The sequence below is a fragment of the Megalobrama amblycephala genome, linkage group LG12 (genome assembly GCF_018812025.1).
Source record: "Megalobrama amblycephala isolate DHTTF-2021 linkage group LG12, ASM1881202v1, whole genome shotgun sequence".
In the NCBI taxonomy this organism is placed as follows: Eukaryota; Metazoa; Chordata; class Actinopteri; order Cypriniformes; family Xenocyprididae; genus Megalobrama; species Megalobrama amblycephala.
In genome coordinates, this window is record NC_063055.1 from 14901500 (window position 1) to 14920264 (window position 18765).

The 18765-nt window shown below is 41.5% G+C and overlaps 1 protein-coding gene across 6 annotated transcripts; it reads right to left on the reverse strand.

Annotated features, from left to right (window-relative positions):
- Positions 1-581: 581 nt before the first annotated feature.
- On the reverse strand, positions 582-18471 carry LOC125279408. 6 transcript variants are annotated; one of them, XM_048209067.1, is made up of 10 exons: positions 17791-18471; positions 17455-17540; positions 17134-17226; positions 16813-16883; positions 15701-15793; positions 12823-12964; positions 11589-12282; positions 11305-11463; positions 10034-10129; positions 582-2470 (listed from the first exon to the last, which is right to left on the reverse strand). In XM_048209067.1, exons 7-10 carry the CDS (start codon positions 12231-12233, stop codon positions 2156-2158), a joined length of 1215 nt encoding a protein of 404 aa, XP_048065024.1. In that variant the 5' UTR covers positions 12234-12282; positions 12823-12964; positions 15701-15793; positions 16813-16883; positions 17134-17226; positions 17455-17540; positions 17791-18471; the 3' UTR covers positions 582-2155. The 6 variants fall into 6 exon arrangements, with proteins under 6 accessions (XP_048065024.1, XP_048065025.1, XP_048065027.1 ...); XM_048209068.1 differs by lacking the exon at positions 17134-17226; XM_048209070.1 differs by lacking the exon at positions 16813-16883.
- Between the last annotated feature and the right edge of the window lie 294 nt (positions 18472-18765).

The following is an 18765-nucleotide window of genomic DNA, read 5'->3' on the forward strand; positions in this document are numbered from 1 at the left end:
AAACTATTCATCAGGGAACAAATATCATATTTAATCTACATGACAATTGATGAATTAGGAAACAGCAGACACATAATCAATTGCATGAGTGTACCAAAGCATTTTCAATTTTTTTCAAGAGAATCAAATGAAATTGCTTTTATGATGTAGCCTACACAAGACTAGTATGTATTTTTCATGTCTGATAATAAAATAAAAACACAGCAACACACTTCTACAGAATGTAAAGTATAAGTTATATAGACAATATATTTTCTAAAAGGCATGCCTCAATATTGACTTTTGAGCTCGGGTAGGCTACATAGCCTACCTTTAATCAACCAAATCAATCCTAGTTTTTATTTGTGTGTGTAGACATAATTTTACAGATAATTAAAGATAATTTTGTCACCAAATCTCAATCAACTGAGATGAAGGAAAGAGGGTAAGAGCAACTGTCCACTAAAGGAATTGTAATGTTAAACTTTTATTCAAAAACATTTTAAAGGCTCTCCTGAGGCTTCACATGATATCACCTGAATATTCTGTTAATTTCATGGGAAAAAGGATAAAGAGACTCTGATGATATACCATATAGGCAATTACAATAATTAACAATTTATTAATTTAGAGTGTCTTGCATGGACTGTGAACATTGTACAGCAGGCAATAAAATAACAATAAAAACAAGTTAGAATGATAATATAGGTCAAATTAAGAATATAGAATGTCTGTGCAGTCTGCTTTTTGAAAGTTAAACAATGGAGGAGCACATGGATTCAGGAAAGAAATATGTTTGTGTTAGTGTTGTTTTAGATGTGTATTGCCTGTAATGTCCAGGATTTAGTATTTAGGTGTAAAATATCTTTATTTAGTGCACTGTAAAAAATAAAAAGTTGACTTAACTTAAAATTTCAAGGCAACTCGCTGCACAGCTTTTTTGAGTTTACTCAACTTTGGTCCAAATTGTTTACTCAACTTAAATCACTGAGTGAAGTCAAAGGACTCTTTTTTGTTCAGCTAACACAGTTTTTTTAATTGAAAAGACTTGTAATTCATTTTTGAGGTGTCTCAATAAATTATGTTATGTTAACTTTATTCTGTGAGTTTTATGGACTAAGATGTTGTGTTCTAGGTAGCATTTACAAAATGTTATAAAATAAAACTAATTGCAGGCTTCAAATTGTTTGTATTTATTTCAATATTCAGAATAATAAAGTCAAATAATAGACATCCTTCCTAACAAGGAAGAAAAAAAAAAAGTCAACAAAATAAAAATAAAGAAATCCTGGGAAAATGTCAAAAAAAAAAAAAAAAAAAAAAAAAAAAAAAACCTGAAGATAACTGAAGTATCACTTAACTTGTAAAGGCTTTGACTCCATTTCTTAGAATTCTTAAAACACCAACAAACGTACAATAAAGAGTTTTTAGAACTGCAACTTTGCAGTTCAAACACTGGATGGTCTGCCCACCTTTCAACAACTGTAACTGTGACTGTCAACAATGTCAAAATATTCTTTAAAAAAATTCACTGCAAACAGCATTAAAATTTTTCAAACTAAAAAAAAAAAAAAAAAATACAAATACAAATGAAATTCAAATAAAACATACAAATAAAATAAAAAAGAATCTGAAAAGAGGAAAAATAAACGTACAAACAAAATTAAATAAATGACATTGTAAGACATTCACATTTCAACGGTTTAGCAATCCCTTTGATTATTTAACATTTCAACATTAAGATGCTATTTAATTAAAAAGATGCTCACAACAAAATATCACCCTTCCCAGCTAGTTTAGTTTTCTGAGACTGTACAGTTGCAGAGCAGAACGTGCCCATTTTCAGAACACCAAAACAACAAAAATAATGACATCAAACGGTCTTGAAATTTTCCAAACAGTTCAACAATTCACAGTTCAAAAATCCTTTCGTATGAGGCTGCTTTGGGCCACCAATTGACTTCTATACCTGTCAATGGTGGCCCAAAGCAGCCTGGTTACAAACTTTCTTCAGAATATCTTCCTTTGTTTGCAACAAAACAAAGAAACTTATACCAGCTTGGAAGAACTTGAGGGTGAGTAAATTATGACAGAATTTAGATTTTTCAGTGAACTATCCCTCCAAGATGATATCTAATATCTGTTCAACTTCAGAGTACACACAAGATTTCAATGTTCACAGCATGAGTTTTGTTTTTAAGGACTGTACCCTTGCAGAGCAATGTGTGCCCATTTCCATGAACACCTTTTCGATTACCTCAAAAGAATATCTGATTTCTTTTGGGTACTCAAAGTCCAAGGCGTAGATAAGGCCAAACAGGTATGCAACAGCAGATAGTAGGTCAGAAATGTCTTTCAGAACTGCCGCCTCTTCCAAAACAACAGTAAAGTTTGTAAAGGTAGGCAGTGCGCTAGGGGCGACATCATCTTCAATTACAGCAAGGATTCCCATTTTCATCCCTCTGGTCTGTCTGTCTGGTGGAGATGTGTCCTAATGAAACAACAAATACATCATTATCAGCTGATTTCAGGTTTTATATTCTCTAGTGGTTGTAATGTAACAGTTTGAGATAATAAACATAATAAAAGGTTGCATATTCTTTTAATAATGCTAATTTTTATTTAATTGCATAATTTATCATTTACAGAATGCAAGTGAATGATTACAGTCAGTGAGGCTGTCATAAATCAATGATCATAAAGAACAGTGTATTGAATTATACTGATTAATGCTAAATTCTATGGAGTCAAATTAATGCCTTAAAGTTTTGCACAAAAATAAAGTTTTGCAAAACAAAAAAAAAAAAGAATTGAGCAATAAAAAAAAAAATGTTTTGCAAACAATAATAAAGAATTGCAAAGGAAAAATAAAGTATTGAGCAGGAAAAAATAAGTTTTGCAAAAAAAAATAAATTGCAAAATAAAATAACGTAGTGCAAAAATAAAAATATAATCAATTACAAAAGTCAAAGACAGCTGTAATCCTATTTTATCTTTGCCACATATTTTTCATGCTCAAACCTACTAAATCATTTGCAACGCTCATTTTATTCTGCTTTTTAGTCAAGCGTGCGCTCACGATACCGGTTTTCCTTTACGCTGCACTTTTCTGTGCGGATCTCTTTATGGCACTGGTTTGACGTGGGGGTGGAGTCAAGAAACGGGGGCACGCCCCCGCGAAACACGTCATCGGCAGGAGACGCAGATCGGAACAGAACAGATCAAGCATTAATTTGACTCCATACATTTATTATAATCTGAAAACCACGCCCACCGGGGGAAAAACAATCCAACCGTCTCCAGGCTGCCTTCTTGTCTTTTCTGACTCATTACAAAAAACAGAACAATGCCTAAAAGCTGCTGTGTGACAAGGTGTACAACTAACAAGCTAAAAAAAAACAGAAATAAGTTTTTATAAGCTGTCGACCCCAAAAAACGAATGTTTAAGGACACAAAATTGGATACAGGCAGTGAGACAGAGCGCAACGGGTCATATTACCATAAGAAATGCATTGGAGGGGGTCGTAATCGGTGACAACATATGCTAAACAAACCAACAAAAACAAACCATTCATTATTTTTTAACCATGTCAAAGAATTATTTCACCTGTCGCCGATTACGTTCCCCTCCAATGCATTTCGTGGGGCGTGCCCCCGTTTCTTGACTCCACCCCCACTTCAAACCAGTGCCATAAAGAGATCCGCACAGAAAAGTGCAGCGTAAAGGAAAACCGGTATCGTGAGCGCACGCTTGACTGAAACGCAGAATAAAATGAGCGTTGCAAATGATTTAGTAGGTTTGAGCATGAAAAATGTGGCAAAGATACAACTGTCATTGATTTTTGTAATTGATTATATTTTTATTTTTGCACTACTTTATTTTATTTTGCAATTTATTTTTGTTTGCAAAACTTATTTTTTTTCCGCTCAATACTTTATTTTTCCTTTGCAATTCTTTATTTTTGTTTGCAAAACATTTTTTTATTGCTCAATTCTTTTTTGTGTTTTGCAAAACTTTATTTTTGTGCAAAACTTTAAGGCATTAATTTGACTCCATAAAATTCAATCATCCTAAAATAAATGAAATCAAATCAGAATCAATTTGCTCACAATGCAAAGATTTACTACCCTTTTCCACTAAACAAAGTCATGTCCAGAAGAAGTATTTTCAATATCTTTGTCACTAAAGTCGTACGTTGAAAAGATGTCCACTGAGGAGCCAGAATTTTCAGACACTTCACTGAGCCACTTGTGCTGACCTTTGTAGACTATTTTTATTTTTTTTATTTTTACATGTAAAATAAAATGAAATAAATACATTTACAGGAACAAAACTCTTAAATAGAACACTTTTATGGATTCGAAAATGGTAAAACTGAAATCTAGGGGAGTTGGAAAATGAGCCTATTTTCAAAAAACTGGAGTGTTCCTTTAATAGCACGGCCATTCAAAACCCGAGGATCTAACATGTACATGCAAAGCTATCAATGACAATCAATTTGGGCGGGAATTAATGTAAACACAGATATCGGATACAAATCATGTCTAAAGGGAATGTAAACACTGGCGAAAAAATAAGATATCGATAAAGATCGGATCTGTGCATTAAGACTTGCAGTGTAAATGCAGCCATATAAACACAGATCATTGTTCACTGAGGATTTTGCTGTGCATGTTGAACATTTCAGCATTTATCCAAACAGAGTTTTGTACCTTTAAATGCAATTGTGGCGAGGGGGGCGTGGTTTAGCGGGGTCTGCAACAGGAGGGAGTGTCTGGGGATGTGCGGTGATTGAACGGGTTGAATGTAAATCACGAACACCTGTTTCTCGTTCCAGTAATTGGCGTGGAGACAGGATAAAACGCCAGGAGAAGCAGGAGCGTGTGAGAGAGAGAGGGACTGCTGACAGTCGGACTGAGTGAGCTGTGCTCGTTTCGTGGAGTGAAGCCCGTCCTTGGATGTGGAATTATTGAGTGTGCGTTGCACCGTCTTTTTGTTTATGTGTTTGATATTTTTCTCTGGTGAGAATAAAGACTGTCAGCAGCCCAAAGCGATCCCTGTCCTCTTCCTTCCTTCGATACAAGAACTTCTATTACACTGGTGCCGAAACCCGGGAAGGAAGACGGAAGCCGCCGCCATGCAGGCAACCTCCGCCGCGGGAACGCCGTTTGCGGACATCATCTCATCCCTCGCGGCCCTTCATCAAGAACAACATCGGGCCCTGCTAGATCTCAGGAACGATCAGGAGCGCCGCTTCGAGGCGATCGTACAGGGCCAACAGGAGGACCGCGAGAGGTTCCGGAGCTGGATAGACCGGGAGGTTCCCGCGGAGACCAGCGTGGCAGCTGCTGGATCCTTCCAGCTGCCACTACAGAAGATGGGCCCGCAAGACGACCCGGAGGCCTTCCTGGACCTGTTTGAGAAGTCGGCTGAGGTGTCAGGTTGGCCCCGGGACCAGTGGCCCATGCGGCTCGTCCCGCTGCTTTCGGGCGAGTCGCAGGTGGCAGCACAGCAGCTGCCCATCCAGAACCTCCTGGTCTTCAACGACCTCAAGAGGGCCATCCTACAGCGGGTCGGCCGCTCCCCCGAGCAGCATCGTCAGCGTTTCCGGTCTCTGGAGCTGGGGGAGGCGGGCCGGCCCTTCGTGTTGGCCCAACAGCTCCGGGACTCGTGCCGCAAATGGCTGATGGCCGACGGAGGCGACGTGGAGCAGATGATCGATCGTGTGGTGCTGGAACAGTTCACCACTCGGCTCCCGAAGAAGACCGCCGAGTGGGTCCAGTGCCACCGGCCCACGTCGCTGGATTCGGCCATCCAATTGGCGGAGGACCACCTGGTGGCGTGCCCAGGGGTCGGCGAACCCCTGCCATCTGTCTCTCTCTCTCCCTCTCTTCCTCCCCTCTCTCTCTCCAGACCTGTACCTCTACCTAGGTCCCGTCCGCCCGGCCCGCCTCGTGTTCCGCCCCGGGGGCGGGGTGGAACGGATCATCGGCCGTTCGTGGCGCCGAGAGGCCCGCCCAGGGGGGCGGGACTGGCCACCGCCGGGCTGGACCCCGCGCCTCCTTCTCCCCTCTCTCCACGTCTTCATTCGGCCCGTTCTCCGCCACTGGAGCGGCGGGCAGGTCTGGGCCGGCCTGTTGGCGTTGCGGGGACCCGGATCATTTCATAGACCGGTGTCCAGTGATGGAGGTGGGGACATTGATCCGGGTCCCGGACGATCTGCAGGTCGCCCCCGGTCAAGCTGGTCAGTACCAGATACCAGTGAGTATCAAGGGGGGTACATATCAGGCTTTGGTGGACTCGGGTTGTAACCAAACCTCCGTGCATCAAAGCCTGATTTCATCCGGGGCATTGGATACAGGCCGCGTGGTTAAGGTACGGTGTGTGCACGGGGATATCGCGAGTTATCCGTTGGTGTCAGTCGGGATTCTATTTAGGGGTCAAAAGCATAGTGTGGAGGTGGCAGTTAATCCGCACCTCCGGCACCCGATAATTTTGGGGACGAATTGGCCCGCATTTAATAAATTATTGGGACATTTATGCTCGGGTGCCTCTTGGAGTAAATGTACGCGGGGAAGGGAAGTGCGAGTGCAGGCGGGGGAGACTGACCGGGGACCAGTGGTGACTGCCTCAGGGGAACAGAGCGGGATCGGGAGACTGATTCTCTCGGACCGTGATGATTTTCCCCTGGAGCAGTCTCACGATGACACGCTGAAAAATGCGTTTGAGAGGGTCAGTACGATTGACGGTCAGCCTCTCCAGCCTGGACGACCACTAACTTATCCCTATTTTGCGATTATTAAAGATAGGTTGTATCGAGTGACCCAAGACACTCAATCAAAAGAAGATACAACCCAGTTGTTAGTACCAAAGAGCCGCAGGGAAATGCTTTTCCATGCGGCTCACTCTAACCCAATGGCTGGACACCTAGGACAAACAGCGACACTAAATCGCCTCATGACCCGATTCTTTTGGCCGGGCATTCACGAGAACGTGCGCAGGTGGTGCGCGTCTTGTCGTGAATGTCAGCTGGTAAATCCTCCGGCCACTCCAAAAGCGCCTTTGCGCCCCCTTCCATTAATGCAGGTCCCCTTCGAACGAATTGGCATGGACCTCATCGGGCCATTAGAGCGATCAGCGAGAGGGCATCGTTTTGCATTGGTCATTGTGGATTATGCAACACGATATCCAGAAGCAGTGGCTCTCCGCAACATTTCCGCTAAGAGTGTTGCGGACGCCCTCTTCAGTTTAATCTCCCGAGTGGGGATTCCGAAAGAAATCCTCACTGATCAAGGCACGGCGTTTATGTCACGTACGCTACGCGAACTGTACGAATTGTTGGGCATTAAATCGATTCGAACCAGCGTCTTTCACCCACAAACGGACGGGCTGGTCGAACGTTTTAATCGCACGCTTAAATCCATGATTCGTAAGTTCGTTCAAGAAGACGCCAAAAATTGGGATAAATGGTTGGAACCCCTGTTGTTCGCTGTGCGAGAGGTCCCGCAAGCCTCCACGGGGTTTTCCCCCTTCGAGCTTCTCTTTGGGCGCCACCCCCGCGGGGTGTTGGATGTCCTAAGAGAGTCTTGGGAGGACGGACCGTCTCAATCGAAAAATGAAATTCAGTATGTGCTGGACTTGAGAACAAAACTCCACACTTTGGGGCGGCTATCTATGGAGAATTTGTTACAAACCCAGGACAGACAGTGCCGGTTGTATAACAGGGGAACTAATCTGCGTAAATTTGCACCGGGAGAGAAAGTGCTCGTATTACTCCCCACATCAAGCTCAAAATTACTGGCGAAGTGGCAAGGACCATTTGAGGTCACACGGCGAGTTGGTGATCTCGATTATGAAGTAATACGGTCCGATAGGAGAGGGGCACGTCAAATTTATCACCTCAACCTCCTGAAAAAGTGGAGTGAGGCGGAATCAGTGATGCTGGCGACGGTGATTAGCGGGGAGGATGATCTCGGGCCAGAGGCGAATGTAAAAAAACAATCCCTCGCTCTGGCCCCGGGGGGAGATCACCTTTCGCCCTCACAGCTCACTGATGTTTCCAAATTACAGGCGGAATTTGCCGACGTGTTCTCTCCCCTACCGGGCCGTACTGACCTCATTCAGCACCACATCGAGACAGAGCCGGGCGTGGTGATTCGCAGCCGGCCGTATAGGTTACCTGAACACAAAAAAAAAGTGGTTCAGGCAGAATTAGAGGCAATGCTTGAAATGGGGGTAATAGAGGAATCCAGCAGTAACTGGGCGAGCCCGATAGTTTTGGTCCCCAAAACAGACGGCTCAGTGCGGTTCTGTGTGGATTATCGCAAGGTGAATGCAGTGTCGAAATTCGACGCGTATCCAATGCCGCGTGTGGACGAATTGCTTGACCGGCTCGGTACAGCTCGCTTTTATTCGACACTGGACTTAACAAAAGGGTATTGGCAGATCCCCTTGTCTCCATTATCCAAAGAAAAGACCGCTTTCACGACGCCGTTTGGATTACACCAATTCGTGACCCTTCCGTTCGGGCTGTTCGGGGCACCGGCGACCTTTCAGCGACTCATGGACAAGATCTTACGGCCCCATGCTGCGTATGCGGCTGCCTATCTGGATGACATTATTATTTTTAGTAATGATTGGCAGCGGCATATGCAGCATTTGAGGGCTGTCCTGAGATCGCTGAGAGGGGCTGGGCTCACGGCCAACCCGAAGAAGTGCGCAATTGGGCGCGTGGAAGTAAGGTATCTGGGCTTCCACTTGGGATATGGACAGGTGCGTCCCCAAATTGATAAGACAGCAGCGGTTGCAACCTGTCCGCGTCCCAAGACCAAAAAGGAGGTAAGACAGTTCCTCGGGCTGGTGGGATATTACAGAAGGTTTGTTCCTAATTATTCGGACCTCACCAGCCCGTTGACTGATCTGACTAAAAAGGATGCACCAGATACGGTCCAGTGGACGGAGCTGTGCCAGCAGGCCTTCACCCAGGTGAAGGCTGCTTTATGTGGCGGGCCGTTACTTCATTCCCCTGATTTCTCTCTCCCCTTTTTGTTGCAGACAGACGCGTCGGACAGAGGGCTGGGTGCGGTCCTGTCCCAGGAGATAGAGGGTGAGGAGCGGCCGGTGCTGTACATTAGCCGCAAGCTCTCTAAGAGAGAGGCTAAGTACAGCACCGTGGAGAAAGAGTGTTTAGCCATCAGGTGGGCCGTCCTCACCCTCCGCTATTATCTCCTGGGGCGGGAATTCACCCTCTGTTCAGACCATGCCCCTCTGCAGTGGCTCCACCGCATGAAGGACACCAACGCGCGGATCACTCGTTGGTATCTTGCTTTACAGCCTTTTAAATTCAAAGTGATCCACAGGCCGGGTGTTCAGATGGCTGTGGCCGACTTCCTCTCCAGAAATGGGGGGGGGGGGGGGGGCTGCAGGCCGGACGGCTCCCCGGCCTGAGTCGGGCGGTGGGGGTATGTGGCGAGGGGGGCGTGGTTTAGCGGGGTCTGCAACAGGAGGGAGTGTCTGGGGATGTGCGGTGATTGAACGGGTTGAATGTAAATCACGAACACCTGTTTCTCGTTCCAGTAATTGGCGTGGAGACAGGATAAAACGCCAGGAGAAGCAGGAGCGTGTGAGAGAGAGAGGGACTGCTGACAGTCGGACTGAGTGAGCTGTGCTCGTTTCGTGGAGTGAAGCCCGTCCTTGGATGTGGAATTATTGAGTGTGCGTTGCACCGTCTTTTTGTTTATGTGTTTGATATTTTTCTCTGGTGAGAATAAAGACTGTCAGCAGCCCAAAGCCGATCCCTGTCCTCTTCCTTCCTTCGATACAAGAACTTCTATTACAGCAATTATTTAATTTTATTTTAAATATAAACATTAAAAAAATAGTCTGCAAAAGAGAAGCACAAGTGGCTCAGTGGGAAACAGTGACTTTTGTGACAAAGATTTTGAAAAGTTGTCTTCTAGACATGACTGTTCAGTAGGTCATTTCTCCTAAGGTTGAGTGGCAATATGTTGTCAAGACTTTCTATCTGCAGAAGAATTAATGAAACGTACTCACCAGACATTTTCTGAACAGTGCAGAAGGATCTTCACGAAGAAACAAAGGGAGACCTTCCAGAACTGTTTGCTTTATTTGATTCACAATGTTTGAGGTCTGAAAAATGAGTAACACACAAATAATTGATAAAGATATGTCATGTCACATTGTGTGCCAAAGCACAGGACCTTGAGTTTACATGTATACTTAATTTGTAAAGCAATAAACATCTACTAATGAACCAATGAATTGATTCCTTTAAAGGAACACTCCACTTTTTTTGAAAATAGGCTCATTTTCCAACTCTCCTAGAGTTAAACAGTTGAGTTTTACCGTTTTCGAATCCATTCAGCCGATCTCCGGTTCTGGCGGTACCACTTTTAGCATAGCTTAGCATAGTTCATTGAATCTGATTAGACCGTTAGCATCGCGCTTAAAAATCACCAAAGAGTTTCGATATTTTTCCTATTTAAAACTTGACTCTTCTGTAGTTAAATTGTGTACTAAGACCGACGGAAAATGAAAAGTTGCGATTTTCTAGGCTGATATGGCTAGGAACTATATTCTCATTCCGGCGTAATAATCAAGGAACTTTGCTGCCGTATCATGGCTGCAGCAGGCGCAATGATATTACGCAGCGTCTCTCACAAACGTCTCCATGGTTGCAAGGCACGTTCCCTGTGCAAGCAGGGGCTCACGGGCGCTGCGTAATATCATTGCACTGCTGCAGCCATGGAACGGCAGCAAAGTTCCTTGATTATTACGCCAGAATGAGAGTATAGTTCCTAGCCATATCAGCCTAGAAAATCACAACTTTTTATTTTCTGTCGGTCTTAGTACACGATTTAACTACAGAAGAGTCAAGTTTTAAATAGGAAAAATATCTAAACTCTTTGGTCATTTTTAAGCGCGATGCTAACGGTCTAATCAGATTCAATGAACTATGCTAAGCTATGCTAAAAGTGGTACCGCCAGAACCGGAGATCGGCTGAATGGATTCGAAAATGGTAAATCTCAACTGTTTAACTCTAGGGGAGTTGGAAAATGAGCCTATTTTCAAAAAAAGTGGAGTGTTCCTTTAAAAAAGCTATTTAGTAAATTCTTTCAATCTTTGTAGCAATGTTATTCTAAATTCAGCATTTACTTTCCATCAGACCATGTTCACTTGAGAAATACACAATCAGTTTCCTCCTGAAAACAGTGAAACAATGCCATTTTCTGCAAATAAAATGAAAGGGCTCTGATAAATCATACAGTTTAGAGGTTACACATGGTTTTCATTAATATATTACCTGTTGATCAAGCTTGTTAAGAAGATCTTCCATCTCTTTTCCGAAAGCCCCCTGTCTTGCTCTATACAACTTCAGAAGTTGTGGTGTATGTTGGTGTAACGATGATCTGAATGTATCAAGGAGGTCCACATTGGTAATCCGCTTGAACTCATTACCTATCTGATGAGAGAAAAAAACAGGTTTCAGCTATAAAATTGTTCAACAAACATAAAACATCACAAAATTAACCTCAATTATAAAGACCACTACAGCTAAATACTTCCTGTTATGACTACTACTTTTACCTCATTTGGAAGAAACAGGGCAGGCCATCGTTCCAGCACCTCAGAAACCATTGGCACTACTTCCACAATCTCTTTTCGCCGAAGTGAAAATGTCACGCTCATTTTCTGACTGACAAGGTTCTCATTTTTAGTCCTCTTCTTTAGTTCCTCTACCAATATGAGTCTTTCCTCCTCTAGAGTATCATCAGACTGGCCTGAAGGATGATCCGGTAAGTAATTAACCTCTCCTCGTTTTGCCTTTTTCAGAGTTCTCTTGTCTTCACCATCTCCCCCTCCTCTTTTCCTGTTGATACTAACTTCGTGGCAACCAGCTGATCGCAGTTTTGACCTGTAATTGCCAAGTTTGTATTTTAGGCTCATGTTCCACCCATCAAATCCTTTGCCCGTACCTGGCTCTGTAAGGCAGGGATGCTTCAACACAAGTGCAGAAGCAACAGTTTCAATTTCCTCTGGGTGTGGGTATGCTTTAAGAGCAAATATTGCCTCTGCAATTTTCTCCAAGATGTGTGACTTCATTTCTCTTGGTACACTTAAAGTCTTGTTTGTTTGTTCATAAACCTCATTTGCTTTGCGAAGCCTCAACTCAACATCATAAGAGAAAGTAGGAATTGGAAAAGGTGACGGCCACTGCAATGTACTTCTCATATGGCTCTGAACGATGGTTGAGGGGCTCTGGGAGGAAGACGTTGACAAACTGGCAGTATCCAGAGAGGAAACAGATTGGGTATCAGACAGCTGAAGCACAGATAAATCTTTTTCCCAAACAATTTTTAACACAGCCCTCTCAGCAGGCAGCTCAGAAATGTCTGTTAAATTGCACAGTTCATTTCCAAATTCAGGGTCCTCATCTTGTATCAGAAATCTTCCTGAATCTCCAAATTAAATCGCCATCACCTGCTTTCAAATGGAGCGGCATTTAATAGACAGAACCGTAGATCACTGACAAGCCACGCAATATCACGTTCATATCGCAGATGAATCGCCTTCGATAATGAACGCGATATTGCGTGGCTTTTCAGTGATCTACGGCTCTATTAAATGCCGCTCCATTTGAAAGCAGGTGATGGCGATTTAGCGGTAATCAGGGAACCGGCTTTACTGACGAAATGCGCGTGACAATCTCATGCGATATATCGTGCAGCCCTAATTATAACTTTGCAAGTTATGCAAAAAAATGACCACATCCAAGTAACTTTTGAATTGTTTACAAGAATGGTTTACAAAACTTGCTTACCTTTTAATGTAGAAGAAAGACTTTGAGAGATACCAGGAGCTTTCCTGCTACTTGATATGCTTGCAATGGATTGAGATCATTCAAAGATTCAGGATCCAGAATCACTACATCTGGATGTATGTTTTCCACAAGCTCGAAGGACCTGTAATGTTCCAAATACCAAGATGAAAGTTTGTCAGAAATAAATGACACACTGTTGTCAACAACCATAATGCTGACAATCCTATAAAATTCTGGCAAACCACTGCACTGCCCAGCCGAAATGATCATGTCCTTAACATATCGAACTCCTTGTAGGCATATATCAGAGCTTAAAGAAACGGTTTTCTGTTGAGGATACTTTTTTGTGACTGCTGCCCTCAGTGTTGCATCAAATGAACATGTCTCAACCACTTTAAGTTTCTCAACATATAACTGTGGCTTGAAGAGAGAGTGTCCATCTAGAAAATAAGCAAACATTTGCTGATGCTTTGTTGCAAGTGATAGAAGCACATTGTTGAAATTGTGTATATCGTGCACAACTTTTAAAAAAAAGCTGTGCTTTGCCTCGAATCTAATCGTCCACAATTCCACTAACGGCCCAAAGCAGTGGATCAGGTGTGGATAATGATCGACAAAGTGATGTTTTGGTCGTATGCTGAAATCAGGAAAAGTCTCTGTAAGTAATTTACGATGTTCTGCTATTTTACTCTCCAAATAGCACAATGTCTCATCTGAGAACTTTGTAGATACAACCAATTCTACAATGTCTTTGAGGTCCATCAAAATCTCCCATGCAGGGTCATTTTCTGGGATATGGCTGCCAATCATGAGAGGGAGTAATCGCAACAGTGTCCAATTTTCGTGTCCGTTGCCACCGATTGTTCCTTTTGCAAAGCTTGATTTGGGAATTTTCTGTGGTTTATTCACACGATCTGCATACTTGTAAGGAAATGACTTGATACAACCGTTTAGTTCGTCAAATGATATAAATCCTTTTGAAATCAAGTCCTTCAGACAGAGAGATAATTCAAGAGGGAAGATCCCTTCAAAAAAGTCATGTAAAACATCTGCAGGAAATCCTGTAATTGGGTGAAAGTATGATAAGTGCTTGCTCAGAGCACACTCCTTTTTCACACCATTCAAACTACGTAGCTGGATATCATTCTGAAGTTCCTTCAGCAGAGAGTCGTGTTGTTCTGGAGTTCTTAACTGGAAATCTTCAGGCTCAGTGCTGGCAATTTGTTTGTGACTTATTAGGCAGAATCGGCAAAAGTTGTCAACAATGAAGCTTTCTTGAAAGCCTGCAAGGCCGTGCGCTCCAAGGTTATCGGCACAGACACAAAAAACAGTTCCTTTCACATACTGCTGTAGAGCTGGAACAAATATCCCCACCTGTTCCAGTGTCTTTATATCCTTAACCAATGGATCAAGTAACCTCTCATAACCAAACAATCGCACATCATTAGTCTTTCCAAGAACTGCTAGATTAATTAAATTTAGACTTGAACGACATTTTGAAGCCAAATTCAGAATGACCCAATATACAGCTGTAACTTTATGAATCTTTCTTGAGGTGCCGAGAGGGTTGCAGACTTCAAAGTCATCTATGTATAAACCTAATGCTATGCCACTTTCTTTTTCACCTAAAAGTTTGTTCTCACAACCTGATTGTTATCTGTTAAAATGTTATGCTTGGCAAGTATCTCCCTAACTGTATCAAGAGCACAACACTTAGAAAAATCTAAAATATCATGTAACTGTTCCACTATTTTCTGTATTGCACTTTTAGAAATATGCAACTGTTTGCATAGAAAGAAAAAGTTGTGCAACTTTACGCTCAAGTACATCAACATCAACACTTTCTGAGTCCTCTTCTCTCCTTTCTACAGGCTCTTGTGATGAGGTTGCAGGTGCAATATCATCGTTTAACTCTGTCTCGTTGTCATCCAAGTGTTCTCCAGAGTCCCTGTTTACTAATCTAAAATCTTTTGTGGTGTGATTTTTATGTTTTCTTGTTCTGTGACTGCTAAAGCTAGAACGATTGTTGGTTTTAAATGTGCATCTCTGGAAGGGGCAAAGGACAGTTTCCTTATTTTGTAGATGTCTTCCAAGGTAAGCATAGAATTGGGTTTCAGTACAAATCTCATTAAAATCACACAAGTCACACAAAAATGTCAAATTTTCTCTATGTTTCTTGCTTCTGTTGTGTATTCTTGTAAGATGTGATTTAAGTGAACTTCGGGTTTTAAAGGTGCAAAAACAGTTGTCATAAAAACAATTCCAATTTACTCCTCCTCCATGTTGCAGTCTTGTGTGTTTTAGAAGGACATCTTGAGAAGAGTGGGCAAATTTTACATTGCATGTGTTGAGCTCTAAAACCTGAAACCCAAAAACATGGCCACTAAATAAGCTGTATGTGTGTTTGTGGCTATTGCTGACCAATGTATGTTATGCTATGGTGTACAGGCAATGTATGATGTACACCAACAATCTAAAACTTATTTCCAAGAAAGAATACAAAAATTATAAATAGTATCGCACCCGTTGTAAAAGAAGAGTTTAGCGACACGACAAAAGGCAATAAACCATCAAGAACAAGACATTTGTAGCTTTGTGCCACATATACTGATTATTTCCGTGATCTAATAAACAACACAATTATATTTTGAGTTAAGTATATATGACAAATCTACACATTATTTCTGATAACTATGATAAATATAGCCAGGATTGCAAAACATGAAGTTAGATGTGCAAGATATAAAACCGAGATTGCGACATTATTCTTTTTGATGAAGACGTTCGTGCAAACTTGATTTAAAATAAGCATGCCCAGTGACACTACATTACTTATGACTTTAGTTTCAATACCAGACCAAACAATAAAGATACTTACTTTAAAAGATGAAGTTTGTCGTGGTCTCGTGCTGCACATCTGACTGATGATCAAAATGGTGCTATCATTCCTCGTGAGCTCCAGCTGCGTTTTCTGTGATGCAATAAACACAATTATATTTTGAGTTAAAGGGATAGTTCACCCAAAAATGAAAATTGTAATTTGTTTATCTGCTTACCCCCAGCGCATACAAGATGTAGGTGACTTTGTATCTTCAGTAGAACACAAATGATGATTTTTAACTCCAACCGTTGCCGTCTGTCAGTCAAATAATGCTAGTGAATGGGAACTTCTACTATAAGAGTAAATAAAACTTGCATAGACAAGTCCAAATTAAACCCTGTGTCTCGTGACGACACATTGATGTCTTGAGACACGAAACACTCGGTTTGTGTGAGAAACCGAACAGTATTTATTATTTTTTTTTTCACCTCTTATTCACTACTATGTCCAACTGCGTTCAGCACTCGGTTCGTAAGGTCTGATCGCGCTCTGACAGCGGCAGTGATGTCTCGCGCATATACTTCAATGAGTGCTAGACATCACTGCTGCTGTCAGAGCGCGATCAGACATCACTAAAGAAGTGCTGAATGCAGTTGGACATAGTGGTGTACTAGAGGTAAAAAAATGATATAAATACTGTTCGGTTTCTCGCACAAACCGATTGTTTCGTGTCTTAGGACATCAATGTGTCGTCACGAGCCACAGGGTTTAATTTGTATTTGTCAAAGCAAGTTTAATTTACTCTTATAGAAGATGTTCCCATCTACTCCCATTATTTGACTGACAGACGGCAGCGGTTGCTGTTAAAAATCATCATTTGTGTTCTACTGAAGAAACAAAGTCACCTACATCTTGGATGCCCTGGGGGTAAGCAGATAAACATCAAATTTTCATTTTTGGGTGAACTATCCCTTTAAGTCTATATGACAAATCTACACATTATTTCTGATAACTGATAAAAAAAAAAAAAACAGAATTGCAAAACATTAAGTTAGATTTGCTAGATTGAATGTTAGATTACATGTCGCAAACAATGCTTGATGATCAAACTGATGTTTTACAAACATTAACAATCAAATGAATATAATAAAATGAATAAAGATACTTACTTTAAAAGATGAAGTTTGTAGTGATCTCGTACTGTGGCGCTATCATTCCACGTGAGCTCCAACTGCGTTTTCTGTGATGTAATACGATTATATTATAAGTCAAGTCTTTGAAAAATTGCACATTATTTCCAACAACTAATAAATATAGCTAGGATTGCAAAACATGAAGTTAGATATGCAAGATATAAAACCGAGATTGCGACACATTTTCTTCTTGATGAGTTCGTGCAAACTTGACTTAAAATAAGCATGCCCAGTGACACTACATTACTTAATTATGACTTTAGTTTCAATACCAGACCAAACAATAAAGATACTTACTTTAAAAGATGAAGTTTGTCGTGGTATCGTGCTGCGTGTTTGACAGACGATCAAAATGGTGCTATCATTCCTCGTGAGCTCCAACGGCGTTTTCTGTGATGCAATAAGCACAATTATATTTTGAGTTACGTTAAGTCTATAGCCTATGACAAATCGCACATTATTTCTTATAAGTGATAAAAATAGCCAGGATTGCAATACATGAAGTTAGATTTGCTAGACTGCATGTTAGATTACATGTCGCAAACAATGCTTAATGATCAAACTGATGTTTTACAAACATTTTAAAAATCTAATGAATATAATAAAATTGATACTTACTTTAAAAGATGAATTTTAAAAAGATAAAGTTTGTAGTGATCTCGTACTGTGGCGCTATCATTCCACGTGAGCTCCAACAGCGTTTTCTGTGATGTAATAAGATTATATTTTAAGTCAAGTCTTTGAAAAATCGCACATTATTTCCAATAACTGATAAATATAGCCAGGACTGCAAAACATGAAGTTAGATGTGCAAGATATAAAACCGAGATTGCGACACATTTTCTCCTTGATGAGTTTGTGCAAACTTGACTTAAAATAAGCATGCCCAGTGACACTACATTACTTAATTATGACTTTAGTTTCAATACCAGACCAAACAATAAAGATACTTACATTAAAAGATGAAGTTTGTCATGGTATCGTGCTGCGTGTTTGACTGACGATCAAAATGGCGCTATCATTCCACGTGAGCTCCAACGTCTGCATGTTACAGCGCGCATGCTCCAACCACCAAACCAACAAGTGTGCTTGTAAACTTGCATATGTATGTCCAATCAACAATTCAAATTAAGTTGATCAGACAATTTTTGAACCAACTTATTTCCACTTGTTAAGTCAACTTTTTTAGTTTTATTGTCCAGTTAACTAATAGATGATAGTTTTTGCAACAACTTTTTGCAAGTTGGTTTTTTTACAGTGTGCCTATAATGTCCATTTATAGTCTTTACACATCAGCTTGGCACCTTACATGGTTAAAAACCAGTTAATTTCAAGACGCTGGCGTCACGTCAGGTCGTCACGTGGGTCAACACGCTGAGTTAGTACTTCAAAGTACAAGACGTTCAGATAGACGTTAGGTTTGACGTTCGATTGATTGGTCGGTCGTTCGGAAGCTTGATTTTGGCACAGAGTCCACGCCATAGTAGAGAGCTCATGCAGTTAGATCAGCACCAAGCGGCAACCTCCCCCAGTCTCTCGTGAAGCCAATACGGAAGTGACTTAAACTGCGATTCATCGACTTTGATTTGACTTCCCATTTGATTTTCCATGTTGTTATTTGCACACCCAACACTACTGGTGTTGGAGCATCTATATCTGAAAAAAAAAAACCACAGTAGATTGACAGTAAACCTTTAGAACTTTCTGATGATAAAACTTATCTTCATTAATATTTTAGATCATATCTAAGATATATAGATAGCTCCTTTGCCTGCTAACATGGTCACGTCAAGCTAGGCGGGCGTGGTTTCAGCAACCAGTCACATCAGCTCAAACCACCTCCCGCCTCTTTGCCCATTTTCAGTTATCCAGGAGTGACGTGCGTGACGCGCAGCTAAGATGGCAGCGGCCTCATTTTCGCTTCAAAAC